The sequence below is a fragment of the Lissotriton vulgaris genome, chromosome 12, assembly GCF_964263255.1.
Source record: "Lissotriton vulgaris chromosome 12, aLisVul1.2, whole genome shotgun sequence".
Taxonomy (NCBI): Eukaryota; Metazoa; Chordata; class Amphibia; order Caudata; family Salamandridae; genus Lissotriton; species Lissotriton vulgaris.
The window spans coordinates 103,115,339-103,133,615 of record NC_141700.1 but is presented as its reverse complement, the minus strand read 5'-3'; the positions used below and the strand labels follow the sequence as shown (position 1 = coordinate 103,133,615).

At 44.7% G+C, this 18,277-nt stretch overlaps 1 protein-coding gene across 2 annotated transcripts in view; it reads right to left on the bottom strand.

Moving 5' to 3' along the window:
- Positions 1 to 10,643, bottom strand: part of EFNA3 (ephrin A3) — a 269,388-nt gene extending 258,745 nt beyond the window's left edge. For both annotated transcript variants that reach the window (XM_086947382.1, XM_086947383.1), the window contains exon 1: positions 10,300 to 10,643. In XM_086947382.1, the coding sequence (XP_086803508.1) occupies positions 10,300 to 10,427 (128 nt within the window). In that variant the 5' untranslated portion in view covers positions 10,428 to 10,643. The remainder of the gene's footprint in view (positions 1 to 10,299) is intronic.
- Between the last annotated feature and the right edge of the window lie 7,634 nt (positions 10,644 to 18,277).

The following is an 18,277-nucleotide window of genomic DNA, read 5'->3' as shown; positions in this document are numbered from 1 at the left end:
CAGACCTACTGGTCACTCTAGTACTTGTAACTACCCTACAAAAATGGGCTGCAGGAAGATAGGACTTCACTTTATGCTCAGGTAGGACACGGCACACGGATCAGCCTTCAAATGGTTGTGATCATGGGAGGATAAAATTGCTCCTATGAAATGTAAAGAAGTGTCTCGAAAAGGACCCACCTAGTGGAAAATAAATCCAGAGTTAAACCAATGCCTGGGCAGAGGGCCATATTTATATGTGTAAAATGGGGAATATAGAAATTTGTTGTTACGCACATTGTTGACCGTTCTGTGTCTAGGTGCTTTCGCCCACAGAAGTCTATTAAGAACTGCCAACTGCTGCTACACACAAAAGGCTTTCTGGCGATTTTCAGATTAGAATTCTGACGGAAGGGAAAAGAAATTATTTGCTGAAAGCAGAGAACCGTGTTCTACCAGAGTAGAAATCCTAAAGTAAACCAATAACGAATAAAGGAGAGCTTTGCGGCCTGCGATCTAGGCGTACCTTCGAATGCAAGATTAAGTGGATTTGCAGAAAGCTTTACATAGAACATGGAGGCCCATCAATAGTATTCATGCGAAAGGTAGGTACTAGTTTTAAGGCCTTAACTGGTGTTCTACAGGTATTTATAAACTGAGTTACTGGAGTATGGAAGGAAGGAGGTAATATCAATCGCTGAAGAAATTTCCATTTTAAGGAGGAGATTGGTGACAAAAAGATGGTACTTTTCACGTCCCAGACATATAAAAAGGGTTATAGTGTTCAGACACTCAAACAATCATACCCCACACCACAGGGTTGTAGGTTGGGTTTGTGAAGGAGTTGACAGTGTACTCAAAGGATATGGAAATCCTTCAAAGATTAGCAATAATAATCTGGACCACAATCGAAAAAGGGCTTCCGATAACTTGAGCGTTGTAAGACATCCCTAAATCACACAAAATGAAATCCGCTTGAATAATCCAATTTCATGTTAATCGAAAAGATCGATTTCATTGCATGGTCTCTGCTGATCAGCACATTGGAGAGAAAATACATTAACCTTTATAACCTGACACACTAAAATTACACAAGGGTACATAATGGTTATGTATATGTGCATGGATCTACAGGGTACAATCAACCATTATAAATACAGGCACCACTAGTATAAGATCACACAACGCAGAGCCAACAGTATAAACAGTGCTAGTGGTCTCAAGATACTAAAAGCAAAACCATTAATAGCACAAAATAAAGTTAGCAATAAACATCCTAATCACATTAGTTTTCTGGTGTCACGGAGCCATTTCAACTATATTTACGGTATTTAATTAGTTTCAACGTATCTAATGTGGTTCTTTTAGAGTTCTGGAAAATAAATGTCTGCTTGCAGGAAGCTCAACTATTTCTAAAATAGAAACGACTCTCTGTAGGTCAGAGACAAACCTCTGCCTTGGTTCCCCAGTGATTGTGCAAGGCTTGTTCAGTGCACTTTCTTGTAAGAAACATGAGCTTTGAAGGAGTCAATTGTTTCTAACTCACTCTGGGATAAATTTTGATTTTTAAAAACCCTTTAAATTGGTGTACCCTCATTGCTAACATCATCACCTCATTCTCCTTTCAAAATACCTCTCACCACTGGTCTTCTATTCCAAACACCACTACAATTTCTTGTTATGAGATACCTCCAAATACTCACCCAGAAATCTAAACCCCTTGACTATCGTACTTCCTCCAAATCTCCCGCTACCCTCCGGATGAAATACTCTCACTCCTCACGTCGAAATTACCTCACTACAATCCCCTCTTTTCTAAATATTCTCACCCTCTGTTCAAAATATTCTAACTACTACCACCCTTTTCTAGGTCTTCTCATTATTTCACCTCTTTTCTATATTTTCTTATTACTCGCCCTCCTTTCCAAGTACCCTTACACCTCACACTACAGCATAAATATTGTCACTATTATCTAAATAGTCTCACTACTTACCTTCTTTTATAAAGAATCCACTACTCATCTTCTTTTCTAAATATTTTCACTACTAGTCCCTTTTCTGGATATTCTCACTACTCGCTCTCCTTTCAAAATGTTCTCTTCATCCTATAGTCTAAAATATTTCCGTATTTACACTCTAAATATTTTTACTACTCACTTTTCTAAATAAATATTCTCACTACTTGTCTTCTTTTGTGAAAATTCCACTATGTACCTTCTTCTCCAAGTATTTTTTTACTACAAGCCATCTTTACTCAATATTCTCACCCTTCTGTCCTCCTTTCAAAATATTCTAACTCTGCAGCGAATGGCATTAGCTACAAACTACATGACAAATGAACACTTGTGGATTTAAATAAAAACAAAAAGCAGCTAATAGGATAGCTTCTAATTTGGGGGAAAACCTAAAAACAACAAACAATTGGCTTACAGAAAAAAACTTGAGATTTCTGGTAGATCCTAATTCTGAACATATTCACAGAGTCAAGAAGTTGTTTGCAGAAAAGAGTGTCTTTTTGTTTCAAGGCACATATTGACAGATAATTCAACGGTCACAGGACAAAGTATAAAAACGGTGGAGATAAGAAGGATGTAACGCATTTTGAATTCTACATCCATTGATCTGACATACGAGTTTACAGATACCAAAAGAGAAGGGACGATTTGAATTCAACGCATATGAGCCCTGACGAAGTTCATGAGAGATATTGTGAACGAAACGCGTTGCCTGAATGTTTTTGTAGATATATGAATTTAAAGCAAACAAGGATTAAAACATATTTCTTGTGGATTTTTATGTACTACAAGTCTTTCCCGGGTGCACCTTTCCATTTGTGATACATATTAACAGAAGGATTTAGTCTGCTATTCTTTTGATTCACAGTTTTTGCTGCGCCTAACAATGTGCAGATTATATTGAGTAATCGAAGCAATAACTCATGGTGTAATAAATTTGTGCTAACAGATACAAATATCATGTATATTGTACCTGCATATAAAAAGAGCCATAAAATTATATGAGAGGTAATATAATGGTCCTGCCCCACTTATCACCAAGTATCTGTGTCATTGGCCTATGTAATCGTTTCCCCATCGTTGACTTTATGCATTTCCTTTTTACTATGTAAGCAATTCCATATACCCTTCAAAGCGCAAACAAAACGATTCCTTCAAGAAACCTGTTCCAATTCCAATTCATAATCCAGAGGGGAGGTGACAAACATAGCAGGCTGTGGATTATTAGCATGGAAATTATTATCCAATCCAATCACCTCAGACGAACCACCCCGTTTAATTTAGAGCTCGATATATTCTGAGCATCAATGAACCGAACGTCATAATACTATATATGTTACGCATCTATACGTGTATGATTCAGTAAGATTATGACCCAAATTGATACTTATAATTTTTTTTATAAAGTGTTTTTCACCAAAACAAATGGTGATCACGAATAATAATTAAAGCTCAATATTCTTAAGATTATTACAACTAAATACCTAAACGCATCATGTAATATATATTAGTATAAATAAAATGCAGTTGTCAATATAATTAAAGCGTACTGACAAATGTAAACAAAGTGTCAATCACTTCCCTTGTAATACAAAAAAAAAAAAAAAGAGTCTGGTTTGTAATAGTGTGACATTTTCATTCGCTTTTTCCTAATCTCAGTAAACACTGATCTTAAATTCAGGTCATTCACTACTCCACTGTGGAGTTTCTCGATGCCAGCATTGGCAGCATGCGCTACCTGTCCGCAAGCGACAATGGGAGCAATACATTTTGGTAGAGTTGAAGACTGCTCCATCCTCTCACACAAGCACAATGGAAATCTGCATCAGTCGCTGCTCACTCGCTACCAGCCCAGCACAACAAGCAATGTCCGCGTATCTTACATGGTTAGACTAAGTGCACACACCACTTGTGTCTAGAGCGACAAAGCCGTTTTAAAACATGCACGCCTACATAAAGGCTGAACCGCGGGACGCGTCGTACTGTGCAGCTTTCCTCTCAGGTCTTGACAAGGAAAATACTGTCTATATGGAAATCTCGACGATGCTGGTGGGGAAGCTGCTACAGCAGCAGTATTTGGAAGCCGACTTGCCAATAGGATCAGAGGTTCCTCTGTTTGTCTGTGGCTAGTCACTTTTATTGGATGGCGATAATCAACAAACAAAGGTTCGTTGAAGACAACTGCTCTGTTCACAAAACCTTCTACAGATCTGGACTTATATTTGTGTCTGATTTGCTAATGTTTCATGTCCATGGATGCGCCCTGAGACCTGGCTCCCTAAATCTGCTTTTGGTGCCATGCTTTGAAATGGCAGACCATTTCAGATTCTGGGCCAACAACTACGAAACTGACAGCGCATATCCACCTGATGGATATCCGAGTACTCCAGTATTCAGAAAGCGTCAAAGATACAACATAGAAACATTAAAACTAGAATGTTTCTACTTCTGTCACTCCGCACATCCACCACCTGCCCTACCACACCACTTTGTTGCTATAGGTAACTAATCTCAGGATACCGTCTTTACAATTAAATAAATTCAAGTTCAGACATAAGTTATTAGTATTATCAGGCAACAAAAACTCCGGCAGTAGCATCTTAGGTTTAGTTGCACACTCTGCCAACCACTATGCTCACCCATCTCTTTTTAAATGGATCAATCACTGGTAAGATTTGTTTTTTTTAGTAAATGTGTGAGAAAAGCCGATCCAGAAATGTGATTGCTTCCATTGCATTCATAAACGAGCTACTCATATAACCCCACCACCCAAAAGTAGTAACTACAAGGAAGCAACTTTCCCCCAAAAGCAATATTTCAATTTTAGTTGTAAATCATGCATCCCAGTCGATATTTAGATCAAGTTCTAGAACCTCTAACAAACTGTGTCATGAATGAGTAGGTGGGGCAATTTATCCCATAAGATCCTCGTTGCACTGTTTTAAACAAAAAAAGAACTTCGAATATATTTAAGGATTTGATCAACTTATCCACTGGCTCACTCAAAAATACGTAACACCCACCAGGTCGAACCTCAATCCGCACCACACGTTGAATGAGGAACAGTGTGCAGTTAAAGCTGAAAATTACAGATGACGAAACACAGCAGTTTCACCCATCAATTGGAGTAAAAGCTCTGAACCTAAGGAGTACGAAGCACAACTGAAAATTCCAATTCACACAAGACAGTTCTCTTTCAGGGCCTACATAATAACCATTACAGAGATGAATGCAATAATAAGAAATGATCCATAAAGGCACCCAAGTACAAGATTCATTTTGTTATTGAGCCCAGTACCAACCAGTTCACCTTAGCTGAACCTTGATCATTTCTCCCTATAATTCTTCTAATATAAAGCAGTAGAATTTGACATTCGCAGGTGTAGTGCAAGGGGTGCCCTTATGCACGACTGTACCAAATGCTACTAAACAGTTGGCATTTAGTAGTGTGTGTAAACATCATAAGAACAAAATTATACAAATCTCATGAGCAAGAAAACATACAAACTTATAATCACCCTTTTCGCTCTTAATGAGTTTGGGTATTTTGCAGTTTCTGTGTTGTTCGGTCATGTTTTTCAGATACACAATCAGACTGTTTTTTGTCATTTCTATGCAGTGCTAACTTTATGCCCTTTTTTCCAATTACCACTTTAAACGTTAAGGTCTGTTGTGGCACAACAACAATTTAACAAGCTTGTAATTAAGATGCACACCACTTAAATGCATTTAATATTGGTTGCACGCTTCTTCCCACAAGAAACGAAGAAGTCACCATGCCACCATTGGACTCCCACATCCTAGAATTGATTAATGTTTTTTAGTCGAGATTTCTAGGTTGAACAAAGCCAGTGTTCCAGTGCATTGGTGCAATAGATTGTATAATTTAAATACGTCTATTTAGCCCACAAACTGTCTTCCCTTTTAACAGAACTTGCTCCCCAATAGCAGCAAAGATCTATTGTGCGTCTTAGACAGAAGGAAAAAAAAAGTCGGAAAAAGCTTGTGTGATGAGAAAAAGCCAAATTGTTAAAATGTCAGTGCTCAGATAAAAAGCAAAGCCGACTAAATGCACGAAATATGAGCTCGGCTAAATCCACCACCTGCAGGGGATAATTTATTCACTGTACAAGGACAGAAAATAAGATACTAAACAGGCAATTCTAAAAGGGTGGAATTAACCCCAAAGTCACGGGCAGAGCCGCCCATCGGTAGCATCCATTTAGCTGCATTAGCATGTCTGTGCTGGAACAGACAGATTCCAAACAAAGCTGGTTAGGACTTGGGTGGATTTATGCGGAAATATATGGCATGGTCGTGATTAGGCAATCACAGGTGCATCCCTGGCACTGCATCAAGAGACATAAAAGAAGCTTAAAAAATTAATATTCAAGACAAACTAGAATGTGCTGGTCCCGCCTCAGCCGCGGATAGTGCTCCCTTCTGCACCTACACACAGTGGCGTGTGACAGGATCGATCTCCCTGGATCCACCAGCGTTAAAGATTTCCTTTAAAGCTATTGCTGGTGTCCACCGCCCCATAGACAGATCTTTGTACACTTTGTTTACAATCCAAGCGTAGCTAAAAACTAATGAACCGAAAGACAGCTTCATAGGAAAAAGGCAAAGCGCTGCAGCAGCGGGCTTCGGCTGCAACCCACTAGAGGGAGCGTTAAGAAAAATTTATGTTAAAAAAATGAAATTATGCCAGAATTAATTTGCTGATTTATGTGAGCCTTAATTAGTAATTCCCTGCACCCAGAACCTAAAGCCGGCATCCATCATAACATTCTGCAAGGGGTCTCTTATTATTCAGGAGCAGGGATGAAGTATGCTGCGCTGGAAGTGCGGATGCACGGGTCTCTCTTTGTTCCTTTTCCTCAGCTGGTTCAAAAGTCTGTACAGTGTCATTGCACATGAGAGCAGCCATCCAGCAAAAAAAACGAAGAAAAAAAAAAAGAGAAGGAACCGCAGATAACCCGCAGATAACGTTAGCTGGGATGAGCCATCTGGTAACTAAATGTTAAACAAGTCCAGCGACATGTCCATTTCTTAGTATTGTACACGTGTATACTAGCTCGCTGTGTAAGGAAGACAAAAAGTACAAATGTTTCAAGGGTATTTTAAAAATACCAGATATTTGTGTACAATAAAGTGTGATATTTTGTGTAGGAGTCCTGTGTGAGAAAAACTGCTGGGGGCAGGGACGGAGGTTAAGGAAAGGAGAAGGGAATACAATTTTACTGACACTTCCATCACCCTTGAAGAAACTTCTCTGCTGAGATCATGAATTGTGCCCAGCACATTCATAGCAGTTTTACTCCAGGCACATCAATAAAGCTTGCCACTCCCATTAAAGGGCTGTGCCACCCAGTTGTAAGGTCTGGAAACACGCTTTTCATCACATCCTCCCCCCAAAAAAAAAGATGAAAAGTGACATGGATTGACACAACGTCTTCCAACCCTAGCAGGGAAGCTGCGGTAGGGTAGCAATTTACTACATACGGGGAAGTGCCCAAGGACAAGAAGGTTTGGCATTTCAAGAGGAGGCGACAATCCTTCACCCAAGCCAGGCTGAACACATCTAGTTCTTGAGACAAGGTGATGCTTTGGGTAAGGTTACAATCCGGTGAAGTGCAGATCAACACCACTAATGCAGCCGGTCTTCTCTATGCTATCTTCATTCGTCACTCTTTAATAACAAGATTTAATCAAATATTTGAGGGGCTGAGAAACAGACATCATACCTTCGCTCCAGACTGAAGAAGTGATCTGTGAGCAGTTAAATATTTCAATGTAAACAGTATCTTTCAGCCTGTCAGCTCCATCATCTAACCAACAGATAATGAAAATGGGTCCAGGTTCGATGACTCTTATCCCCTCTGCATTTATACGCGATTGCACAGTCATGCATTAACTAACCCTTCCCCTACTATACACACATACACCTTCACTAACTAGGTAGGTACCCCCTACTACAGGAGGGTTTGTGTTGCTGCTGAAAGTGAAGTCTGCCAGATTAACCGTATATTCCTAACAAATCAAAAAAGGCATCTTGTTGTCGATGTTGTCGATAATAGCATTGCCAGAGGAGGACGAGATTCGATAACAACTAAGACTTCGCCATAAAAAGATTCCACACGTGTTACTATATAAAAAACACTGCATCTCTCAATGCTGAGACAGTCATTGCAGTGTTGTGAGGATACACTGCAGAAGTGCCCAGTATAAGGGAGCAAGGCCTGTGCCACAGATACTAGTGCCGTTGTCGTGTACCCCCTGCCAATACACGAAAACTGGCTCAAAGGCTGCACCGCCACCTCGCACAGATCTCACAACAAGTCTTCAAACTTTGAGGTAAGCCCATGTAAAGCACCTGCTGCAAAGCAACTGAGGACCATAACTTGTACGCTTCAATCACAACAGATCTCCCACCCCAATCACCTCAACTCTTGCCAGGATTCTTCTATCCAGCCTCTCCTCTCCCCGTGCAGGGGCACCCCTATCCTGAAATATCCTTTTTTGAAGCAAGTCCCTACTCTTCCACTGCTCTTGGATTGCAAGTTTTCTGCTTCAAACCCATCATGCAGCGGCCCTGCACCCCAGACATCTTTTCTGGGATATTCCTTGGCCGATCCTCTCCAGCTGCAGGCTCCCACTATTCGTCTGCACCCAGATACCCCATCTCTCTTCTGCTGCATGTCCTTCCATGCCTCTTCTTCTGAAGGTCCTATCCCAGATCATCCCACTCTTGCTGCAGAGCTCTACTCATTCCCCACCTCCTGCAAGGCTTTCCCCATTCCTCACCTCCTGCAGGCCTCATCCCAATCTTCACCTCCTGCAAGTCTCACCCAATTCCTCACCTCCTGCAGGTCTCACCCCATTCCTCACCTCCTGCAGGTCTCACCCCATTCCTCACATCTTGCAGATCTTTTCCCACTGCTCTGCACCTCTCCGGCCATTCCTTGACACTCATGCACCGTTCTCCTCGACTCATGCACCTCTACTACATTCCCAAACTCATGCAGGAGTACAGGAGAAAGATGCTCGAGTGGAGGAAGGAAGTAGAGGTGCATCTTTCTTCTCTACTCACGCACCTCTCCCTGTTTCTCCACTCATGCACCATTTCTCCTTCCTTCCTGCCCATTCCTCACCTCCTGCAGGCCCCTGCCCATTCCGCACCTCCTGCAGTCCCCTGCCCATTCCGCACCTCCTGCAGGTACCTGCCCATTCCTCACCTCCTGCAGGTACCTGCCCATTCCGCACCTCCTGCAGTCCCCTGCCCATTCCTCACCTCCTGCAGGTACCTGCCCATTCCTCACCTCCTGCAGGCCCCTGCCTATTCCTCTCCTCCTGCAGGCCCCTGCCCATTCCGCACCTCCTGCAGTCCCCTGCCCATTCCTCACCTCCTGCAGGCCCCTGCCAATCCTCACCTCCTGCAGGTACCTGCCCATTCCTCACCTCCTGCAGGCCCCTGCCCATTCCTCACCTCCTGCTGCCCTCTACCTATTTCTCTCCTACAGATCGCCACGTTCCTCCCTTCCAATAGGCTTCTACCCGTTCCTCGGCTCCTCCGGGGGTCGGGTACGTCCCTCCATCAGGTATCTGCTGGTCGTGGAGCTGTCCCAGGCCCAGGCTGGTTGTTGGAGCTGTTCAAGTGCACCCCGTTAAGGGCTCTTCTAGGAGGACGGTGACTATAAACATCCCTCACTGACGCCACACCAGTTGGTGCCCTTCCAGTGCAATGAGGTTCTTCTCTGATTCTTACCCAACTGCCAGTGGGCTAGAAGGCAGTTAGCACTGACCTCCCCAGGTTCTAATGCACCTCCCCTCCCCCACGTCTCCTTACAGTGCCACTCACTAATAGAAGGAGCTGTCCCTCCCTCGGTGCCCCCTGGCACTCCACTGTAGCTGGTACTGTCCCAGGGCAGACTGCCCCCATCCATCCCTTTGTGATCTCACAATGCTCGTCACTGCCGGTGGCTGCGTGTGCAGTGCTCACTGATGCCCCCCGACTGATACGCAACAATGGGAGTTGGAACTGTTTCAGTGCAGACCCCCCAGGCACCTCATCATTCAGTGACCCCTGCCCCCTTCCTGCAGAGCCCTCACTCTGGCACTGCTAATGAGCGTTCTTCCACTGCACTCTGCCCTCATCCTTCAGTGCCCCCCACACTGACAGTCAGTGGCAGGGCGGTCCAGTGCATAAGGGATGTCCAGTGCATAAGCCCCCCCCCTTCCTCATCCTTCAGGACCCCCATCCATCCGTCTCCCACCCCCCGATGCCCCCCTCGCTGGCACTCACTGGTAGTTGGAGCTGTTCCAGTGCACGCTGTGCCGGTTGCACTGACTCCCCGGGAGCTGGGTGACGGTCACGGCCAGGGACAGGAGCGGCAGCAGAAGCAGCGGCACCGAGGGGGCCATCCTAGGCATCTGGGCGCTGCGCCGCGGCGGCGGCTCTCACCGCCCGGGCTCCGCCGCTGCCCTCCCTGCGCGCCCCGGGGCTCTCTCCCCTGCTCCTCCGGACTCGGCTCTCCTGCTCCCGTGCGCGCGCCCTGGGTCCCGCTGCGCCCGGTCCTCCACGCGCCCTGGCTGGCTCCGCGTTGCTCCTCTGTCCGCTCGCTGGCTCGCGCTGCTCCCTCCACAGCCGCTCGCGCCCGCACGCACCGACAGCAGCTCTGCTCTGAGCCGCCAGCACACTCCATTGGCTGCCGCCCAGCAACTCTCCTATTGGATGCCGAGAGCAGGTCGGCATCCGGCGGCCGGCGCCGATTGGAGCAGGGTTTCCCGCCCACCTCGATGGGCGCGGCTTACCTGGAAGGTGACAGCCAGGCCCCAGGAGCTCGCGACGCTCAGTCAGCGCGAGCCAGAGGGGAGGATATATGGCCACTGCAGCGCAGGGGCAGGGCTTGTGGTTAGACTAAGAAAAGAGTCTGAGTCAAATTCTGAAAAGAAGAGGCGGCCGGCGAGGGACGCACTCACCTGCGCGACTCAGGAGGAACAGCCTTGGAAGGAAAAAGACTGCTATTCGAGAGAAAGAGAGAGACAAATGCCTCTGTGAGACATAGGTTTCCTCTAATTGGGTACCATGGTCTGAGCCCCCCTCCCTCCCCAAAATTAGGCTTTCCATTTGGTACCCAACCCAATTGCAGGGGGCATGCTTTTATTTGTTTGCATACAGTTTTATAGCCCCCCTTGGTATGCCACTGCCCTGACGGGCAGAGACAGTTGCTAGGGAGAATCAACAGCTGGTGAGAGGAAAGGACATATCTGCTAAGAGGCTGAGACTGCATTTCTATGAATGTTTATTAAAAGTGACGTTCACCTCGAGAGCATCTTGAAGCAGGATGTAGTGAAGTAATTGGCAAAACAAAAGAACAGAGCCATCTCTGGGAATTCCGGCTCCATTGGCGAGTACATGTGTTTTGATCTCCTCCTCGCTTACCTACACAGCTACTCACTATTCAGTGATGTATGACAGCCATCCTCCACAATGGGCTAAATAACCAAACGCTTGTGAGGCCTATCCAAAGAAATGACCCTACAAAACCATATCGCGACGACTTTTAAAAATCTATCAATATAGAACAAACTAGGAAACCTAATTCACAGGCCGGTATACAGCCCAGCTAGAAACATGCACATGGTCGGCATTGGCGAATATAGCTGATAGATATAGCAAAATCAATGCACCACCACAGCTACCATCTAGGGACCTTCTGAAGGGACCAGGCCTGGCATCGGAGGTCGGGCTGTTCCTAATCCTGAGCAGGATCAAGGCTGAATTGCATCGGGCTGGCACCTGTCTGAGGTGCTATGGTCGGCAAAATAACAAAGGACTGGAATGCGACCCAAGATAATAACTAGTGGCTGATATTAACTCAAGCAGTCCATTGATCATTTTTTTGTGTTTTCCTTAATGCAATACCCTAAGGGCAACGGGTATCCCCGGACAGGGGTTCCGCTCTCAGTGTGCAAGAGGGACCAGTGTTTACCTTACTGACAGTGGTCTGGGATTGGTTCTGTTACAGTTCAGAGTTACCGGGCCGGGTAATTCGGTTCCACATTTCCTGCTGGAGGAGGTCCATGGCTTACTGCATATGTCTGGTTCCTATCTGAGGCTGCAAAATATGATGGACTCGAATACGGCCACTAATAGTTACCAGTGGCTAAGATTAAATCAAGTATTCCACCCAGGGAGGGATACCTCCTCCCATCTGCCTCTAGAAAGACAACTCAAGCACCCACTGGGCCGCTGGCTGCATCCTAACAGCACAGACAGCCCCCAGGCTGCCCAAAAAATCAGCCCACAGTAGTACTTGCTGCCATTTCCTGAGTGCCCGCGTTACCAATCTGACCCTGCTCACCGAGGCGCCGTTCTAGTGGTTCAGGTGCCCAATACACCACTACAAAAGGATGACTGCAGCACACGCATGCCACTGGTTTGCCGAAGATGCGCGTAAGACAAGCCCATCTGGGTCCGTCTTTGTCCCCACCGCAGCCAGCGGCAGCCACTACACAGAGGTTAGCTCCCTTATCACATACACCCAGATAGATTTACTCAAGAAGAGACCCTTACATAAGTGGTGCACCAGCCCTGGGCTCATAGGCGCTAAAGGTCCAGTCTGCTGCCGCTCCTGTAAGACACTGATCCACCCTTTAAACTTTAGAGTTGAAGATAAGAGGGAACAGCTGAACACCCAAAGGAAACTAAAAGCCACATTAATAAATGTCCACTCTTTAAGTATGCCTTCAACATCTACAACCTGCTTGAGGAAGATCAATTAGGTGTCCTTCCCATGACGGAAACTTGGCTAAATGAGGACTCGTGCCCCGACCTACAATTGGCACTCCCTCTAGAATACACCTGCATACACATAGACCGAGTTGGCAAGTGGGGTGGAGTTGCCATGCTTTTTAAAAAATCACTAAAATGCATCACTTTCCAGGTGGAGGACCTGGTTGGCGCTGAAGCCTTAGGTTTTTCGTCTCACCCTCCCGCCCAATGCTCTTTTGTGGGTTTCCTGTTATATTGTCCCCCGGGCTATGCAGAGGATTTTTATTAACTCCATCTCACAAGCATTGTGTCCTAAAACTATTCACTATGCACATTTTTCAATCTTGGGTCATTTTAACATCCAACTAGACAACCCTTTGGACAGTGCTGTAGGCACCGGCTGATGTAGATCTATCTACAACTTTAAAAGGTGCCACTCACAAAGCAGGCCACACTATTTATGCCATTTTCACCAGTCACCTCATTAGACCTAGATAGGGCTGAAAAAGTCCTATGGTCGGACCACTATGTCTGACTCTTCTTCTGGTCTTGGTCACCCTCCAAAATTCAGGAAGATTAGGACCCGTCACCAGAAATCGTGCATGGAGTAAAGTCGTTATTCCCCTATTGAAGGAGACCCTTGCAGCCACCAAACCCACTCTAGTAGGCGATACTGTGCCTGACGAAAGCAAGGTTAATAACTGGCTTCTAGAAGCCGCCTCAATAGCAGCCCCTACAGCTAATAATTGAACCCCTAGAGCTGAGATATCTGCCCCATGGTTCACTAGGGAACTAATGAAAGAGAGGAAACACAGTAAGCTGCTAGAACGAGCCTGGCGGAAACAATACAATGCTTTCGAAAAACGCCAGTAGAAATTGACTCTTAGCATCTACCACACCAACCTGAAGCTGGCTCGCCGCACCTTCTACGCTAATATCATCAATAAAGCCAACAGCAATGCAAAATTATTTTTTTAACTTGTATCTGACTTCACAGACCCTAAAAGCACCGTAGCCCCCCCATTGACTCCAGCATTACCCTGTACTCTCAATTATGCACTTTCTTTGAAGTAAAAATTCATAAAATTCAGGGCAAGCTCACAGAAACGCAAGCTAATGAGCCATTAAACACTGCATGCCTCTCAATGCCCCAGGCCCAGGGCAAACCCACACAGCCCCCCCAAGATTGAAGATGTGGAATGCTTTTTTGATAAAAAATGAAAATCAGGTTTGCTCCTGCACCCATCCCCCCTCATTTCATGAGCCTCATACGGGACTGTTTAGAACCCACTTTTCATGATCTTTTTACTATTTCACTACACTCAGGGATAGTACCCACCTCATGGAAAAAGGCAAATGTTATCCCCATGCTAAAAAACACAAATGCAGATCCTGATATTCTCTCAAATTTCAGACCGATCTCTGCTCTCCGGGGCCACTAAGATGATTGAAAAAGTTGTTAACACTCAACTAACGCAATTCCTGGCCACAAACAATCTCCTACACCACTCACAATCAGGTTTTAGGGCCTTCTATAGTACAGAGTTCACATTGATGGAAAGCACCGATTCCATCAAATTCACGCTGAGTGCTGGTCATAATGCAGCACTGATTATATTAGACCTTTCAGTGGCATTTGACACGATCTCACACAAGATCTTGCTTCACTGTCTCACCCATACTGGGGTGGAGGGGAAGTAAACGGCCTGGCTACGGGCCTTTCTAGAGGAAAGGGAGCAGGTAGTCTGCCATAAACCCTACTATTCAGATACCAAAAACTCAAGTATGGAGTGCCCCAGGGCTCTGCCTTGAGCCCCACACTTTTTAATATATATATGACGCCATTGGCGTACCTCATCGACACTTTCGGCATCCATGTTGTCTCATATGCAGACGATACACAACTTCTGCTGACCTACAACAAGTCAGAGACAAAAGCATTTTTAGCTGCCTGTAGGACAGCCATGATGGGATGGTTGAAAGCAAATTCCCTGCAAGGCAACTCCGATAAAATGGAGGTCCTGCTGTTTGACAACAACCCCCTGCCCGGCTGGTCTGGAGCAGGGCCTACCAACTGCACGGCACCTCATCCCCTAGCTAAGGTGGCTACAAATGTAGGAGTTCTTATTGATACAGACCTATCCTTCAAGCCCCAGATCTCAGCTGTGGTTAAAACCGCATACTGGATCTTTGCGATGTTAAAGACATTCCCTTAACTCCTGCATTGGGAATCCCAGAAAACAGTGGTTAAAGTTCTGATCCTATTGAGACTCGACTATGATAACATCTTATACATAGGTATCCCAGACTACCTCATTCAGAAACTTCAAAGGTACAAAACATGGCCGCCCGCCTCTTGATTAGCCTTCCTAAACATGCCTCGATATCTCCGTTTTAAAGCCAGTTGCACTGGCATCCAGTGAAGAAGAGAGTTATTTTAAAGCTCTGACGTTGGCGCAGGATAGGTCCTAAATACTTACGGAACAAACTGGCTCCTTACTGTCCTAAAAAAATCCCTGAGGTCACAGTCAGCTCATCTGCTGTCCATTCCAGTTACTAAATGAAAGAAATGGGGCAGCTCAGCTTGCTCAGAACTGGCTGCCAACCACTGGAATGAACTTCCTCTGGCCCTAAGATGTACTCCAGACAAAAAGATTTTCTGCAAACTACTGAAAACCCACATGTTCAAAGACTAAGCTGGTTTCCCCTCCCCCTCAGATGTATGCCTAGTGCCGGAACACTCTAGTAGTAGCTGTGCATTTTACAAATCCTATTATTCATTCATTCATTCATTTAATTAAATGAAATTGATGATTAGGTGAAAGTCCTTCACCATTTGAGCTCACAGTGATTTTACGAGAGCATGAAAACAATAGTATTCAGGGGACATGGAGGTTCTTATTGTAAAAAAACAAATCAAAGTGAGAAATACTCAATAGCTAAAAAAAATGGCTACAATTGTAATCTGTGTGTAAGGATTTTCCTCATTGCATCAATAGCTCATTCAAAAACTAGTGCTGCATGTTCACTTCTTACTGAATAACTGATACTGAAAAACAATTTAGCGACTTTGTTATAAAGCCACCAGGAAGGTGAAATCTTATTTTCAAGTGTGGGATCTCTTAAAGTACTACAAACAGCTCTTTAGATTTGCTTGTCACAGAAAAATGTGTTCAGACGCTTTTCATAATAAATGGATGTTTAGTGTCGGATAAGTGCTTCGAGTAAAGAGGGTAGATACTGAAGAGCACTGGAATGAGGCACTGATGAGAAAAGACACTTCAAGAGAAACAGATACCACAATAAGGACCAGGCACACAAGGTCTACTAACTACTTTAAGTGTGATAAATATTATTTTTAGCATCATCTTGAAGTTAATGGCCTGATACCCCGTGCCACCCTACAAAAGTCATAGATATGAGGGCATCTGTCAACCTACGCTGGGGAAAGACACTGTGCCACCTGGACATGATGGCATGTGAAGACACAGGGTTGTTGACATGTCACCTTTCAGGGATGTACATGACAACATCTGTCACACCCTGAGGGACAGACATACAATGGCACTTGGTGTCACCAAGGCAAAGCTACAGTGGCACATGCCACCCTCGGACCGGTAGACATCTTGGCGCCTTGCCTCTGAGGGATGAAGACAAGGTGGCACATATCAGTCAGGCACAATGCACAGCTGTGGCAGCAATGAAAAGACATGTGGTACACGCCAGGCTCCCAATAAACAGTAACACACTGGCATGGCATCTATTAGCTCTTCCAGCCTCATGCAGAGTGATAACTAGACCTGTCTGCTCTCACACGGTAGGGATATGATGGCACACAGTCTCTCACAGCACAGATTGATGATGGCATCTATTAGAAATCAGAGGGCACAGACTTAATGTCAGCTTTCAGCATCTGATGGACAGGGAAGATACACGACATGATGTAATCTGGTTCTTGTGTCGAAAATTCAGCCATAGCTGCCACCCCGACTCAACCATACAAAGTAGAGGTCTAAATCTCTGGATATATTTGTATGCCTATATATCCCTGCACATGTGAATTCAGTTACCTAGGCCCGAAGCGGGCATTGCCATCTTACTAACAGTTTGTGAAGCGCTCAGAGCTGGAAACGTGGGGTGTAGATACATCAATTTATATGGAAAAAGAACCAAATTGCTGCGTGAACATGATCAATTTTATACCCTACACATACTGTGCTCTCTTCCACAATTCCACCCCATTTCACACACCTGCGATAGGAGTACTAAGATTTTTAGCAACAACTGAACTTCAAATGCATGGACTTTTGGGGTTTGTAATTGATGGGGAATCAGGTGGAGAGGCGGGGACAAGAGGAGATTGTCTTACAATGTCTCTGTCCATCACCTTCTAGCGTAAACTATATCTAGCCCCTGCCTCCGCTTGTTACTCATCTCCAAAACAGAATATACTGCAGAGACATGAAGAATTTAGATTAAACATAACTCCTAGGCTACTGACCTGTTGATTCTAACACAGAGCAAGATCGTCAGCTGAAAACCATCCATTGAGCATAACTGAATGTGATGTCACAATTCAAGGGTCGGGACCTACCATGTTTGGAGGGGGCGATCAACAAATAACAACAACCACAACAATGTGTGCAACTACATGCTTACCACAAACTTAGAAAATGGATGTACTGAGAGAGTGAAGCAATGAAGTAACACATACAACAGTACAGTGGGTGTGTCACCTGATTGTCTGCATCTTAACACCATTCACAGAGACATTTTATTGTTATAGGTTGTGTGCATTCATATGGGGCTTTAGTAATATCTGGGAGGTCTTTTAGCATTTTCAGAATTTAGGGTACTCACTGGCCTAAGTCAAAGTGGGGTACTGGCACTGCGTTCGGTTGCATTTCATACTGTACACAGGTCTCATAAAAACATAATAGCAAGCAGCAAGCTAGGTTGCAACAGACTAGTATATTGTTAAGTGGTGGGTTATGTTGATAGCTACAGAATCAGACAACAGGGCACAGGAAATGAACAACTGAACACGAATTAACCAGGGAAATCAGCAATCTCAGTGGGAAAAAAAACTACTCAGGTGTGTCTGGTATAAAGTGTTTTGCACGTTTTAATGTTTTACCTTCTATGCAACATTAAGCAGCTCAGATTCAACATATTTGAGTTTGCGGTACCTTAATCCCATGAAGGGAGCCAGACATCTGTAGAATTCGTTCTTTAAAAATCTAAAGATTTTTCCAAGTTTCAATTGGAACATATTTGGAAATACTTTCTATCAACACTTATTATGGATATCAACGACCACAAAACAAATCAAAGTCGTGCTCCGAAAATAAAGTTGTAAATCGCAAAGAGATATGTGTGAGTACCATTTCAGACTGGAGGCAGCTGGTCAGGTCAACAAGGGGAAATAAAAACTGTGGGAGAACTGGTAGCCGGATCATGCCAGCACTTGATGCCTGCTTGTTGTACACTGCAGTCATTTACATCT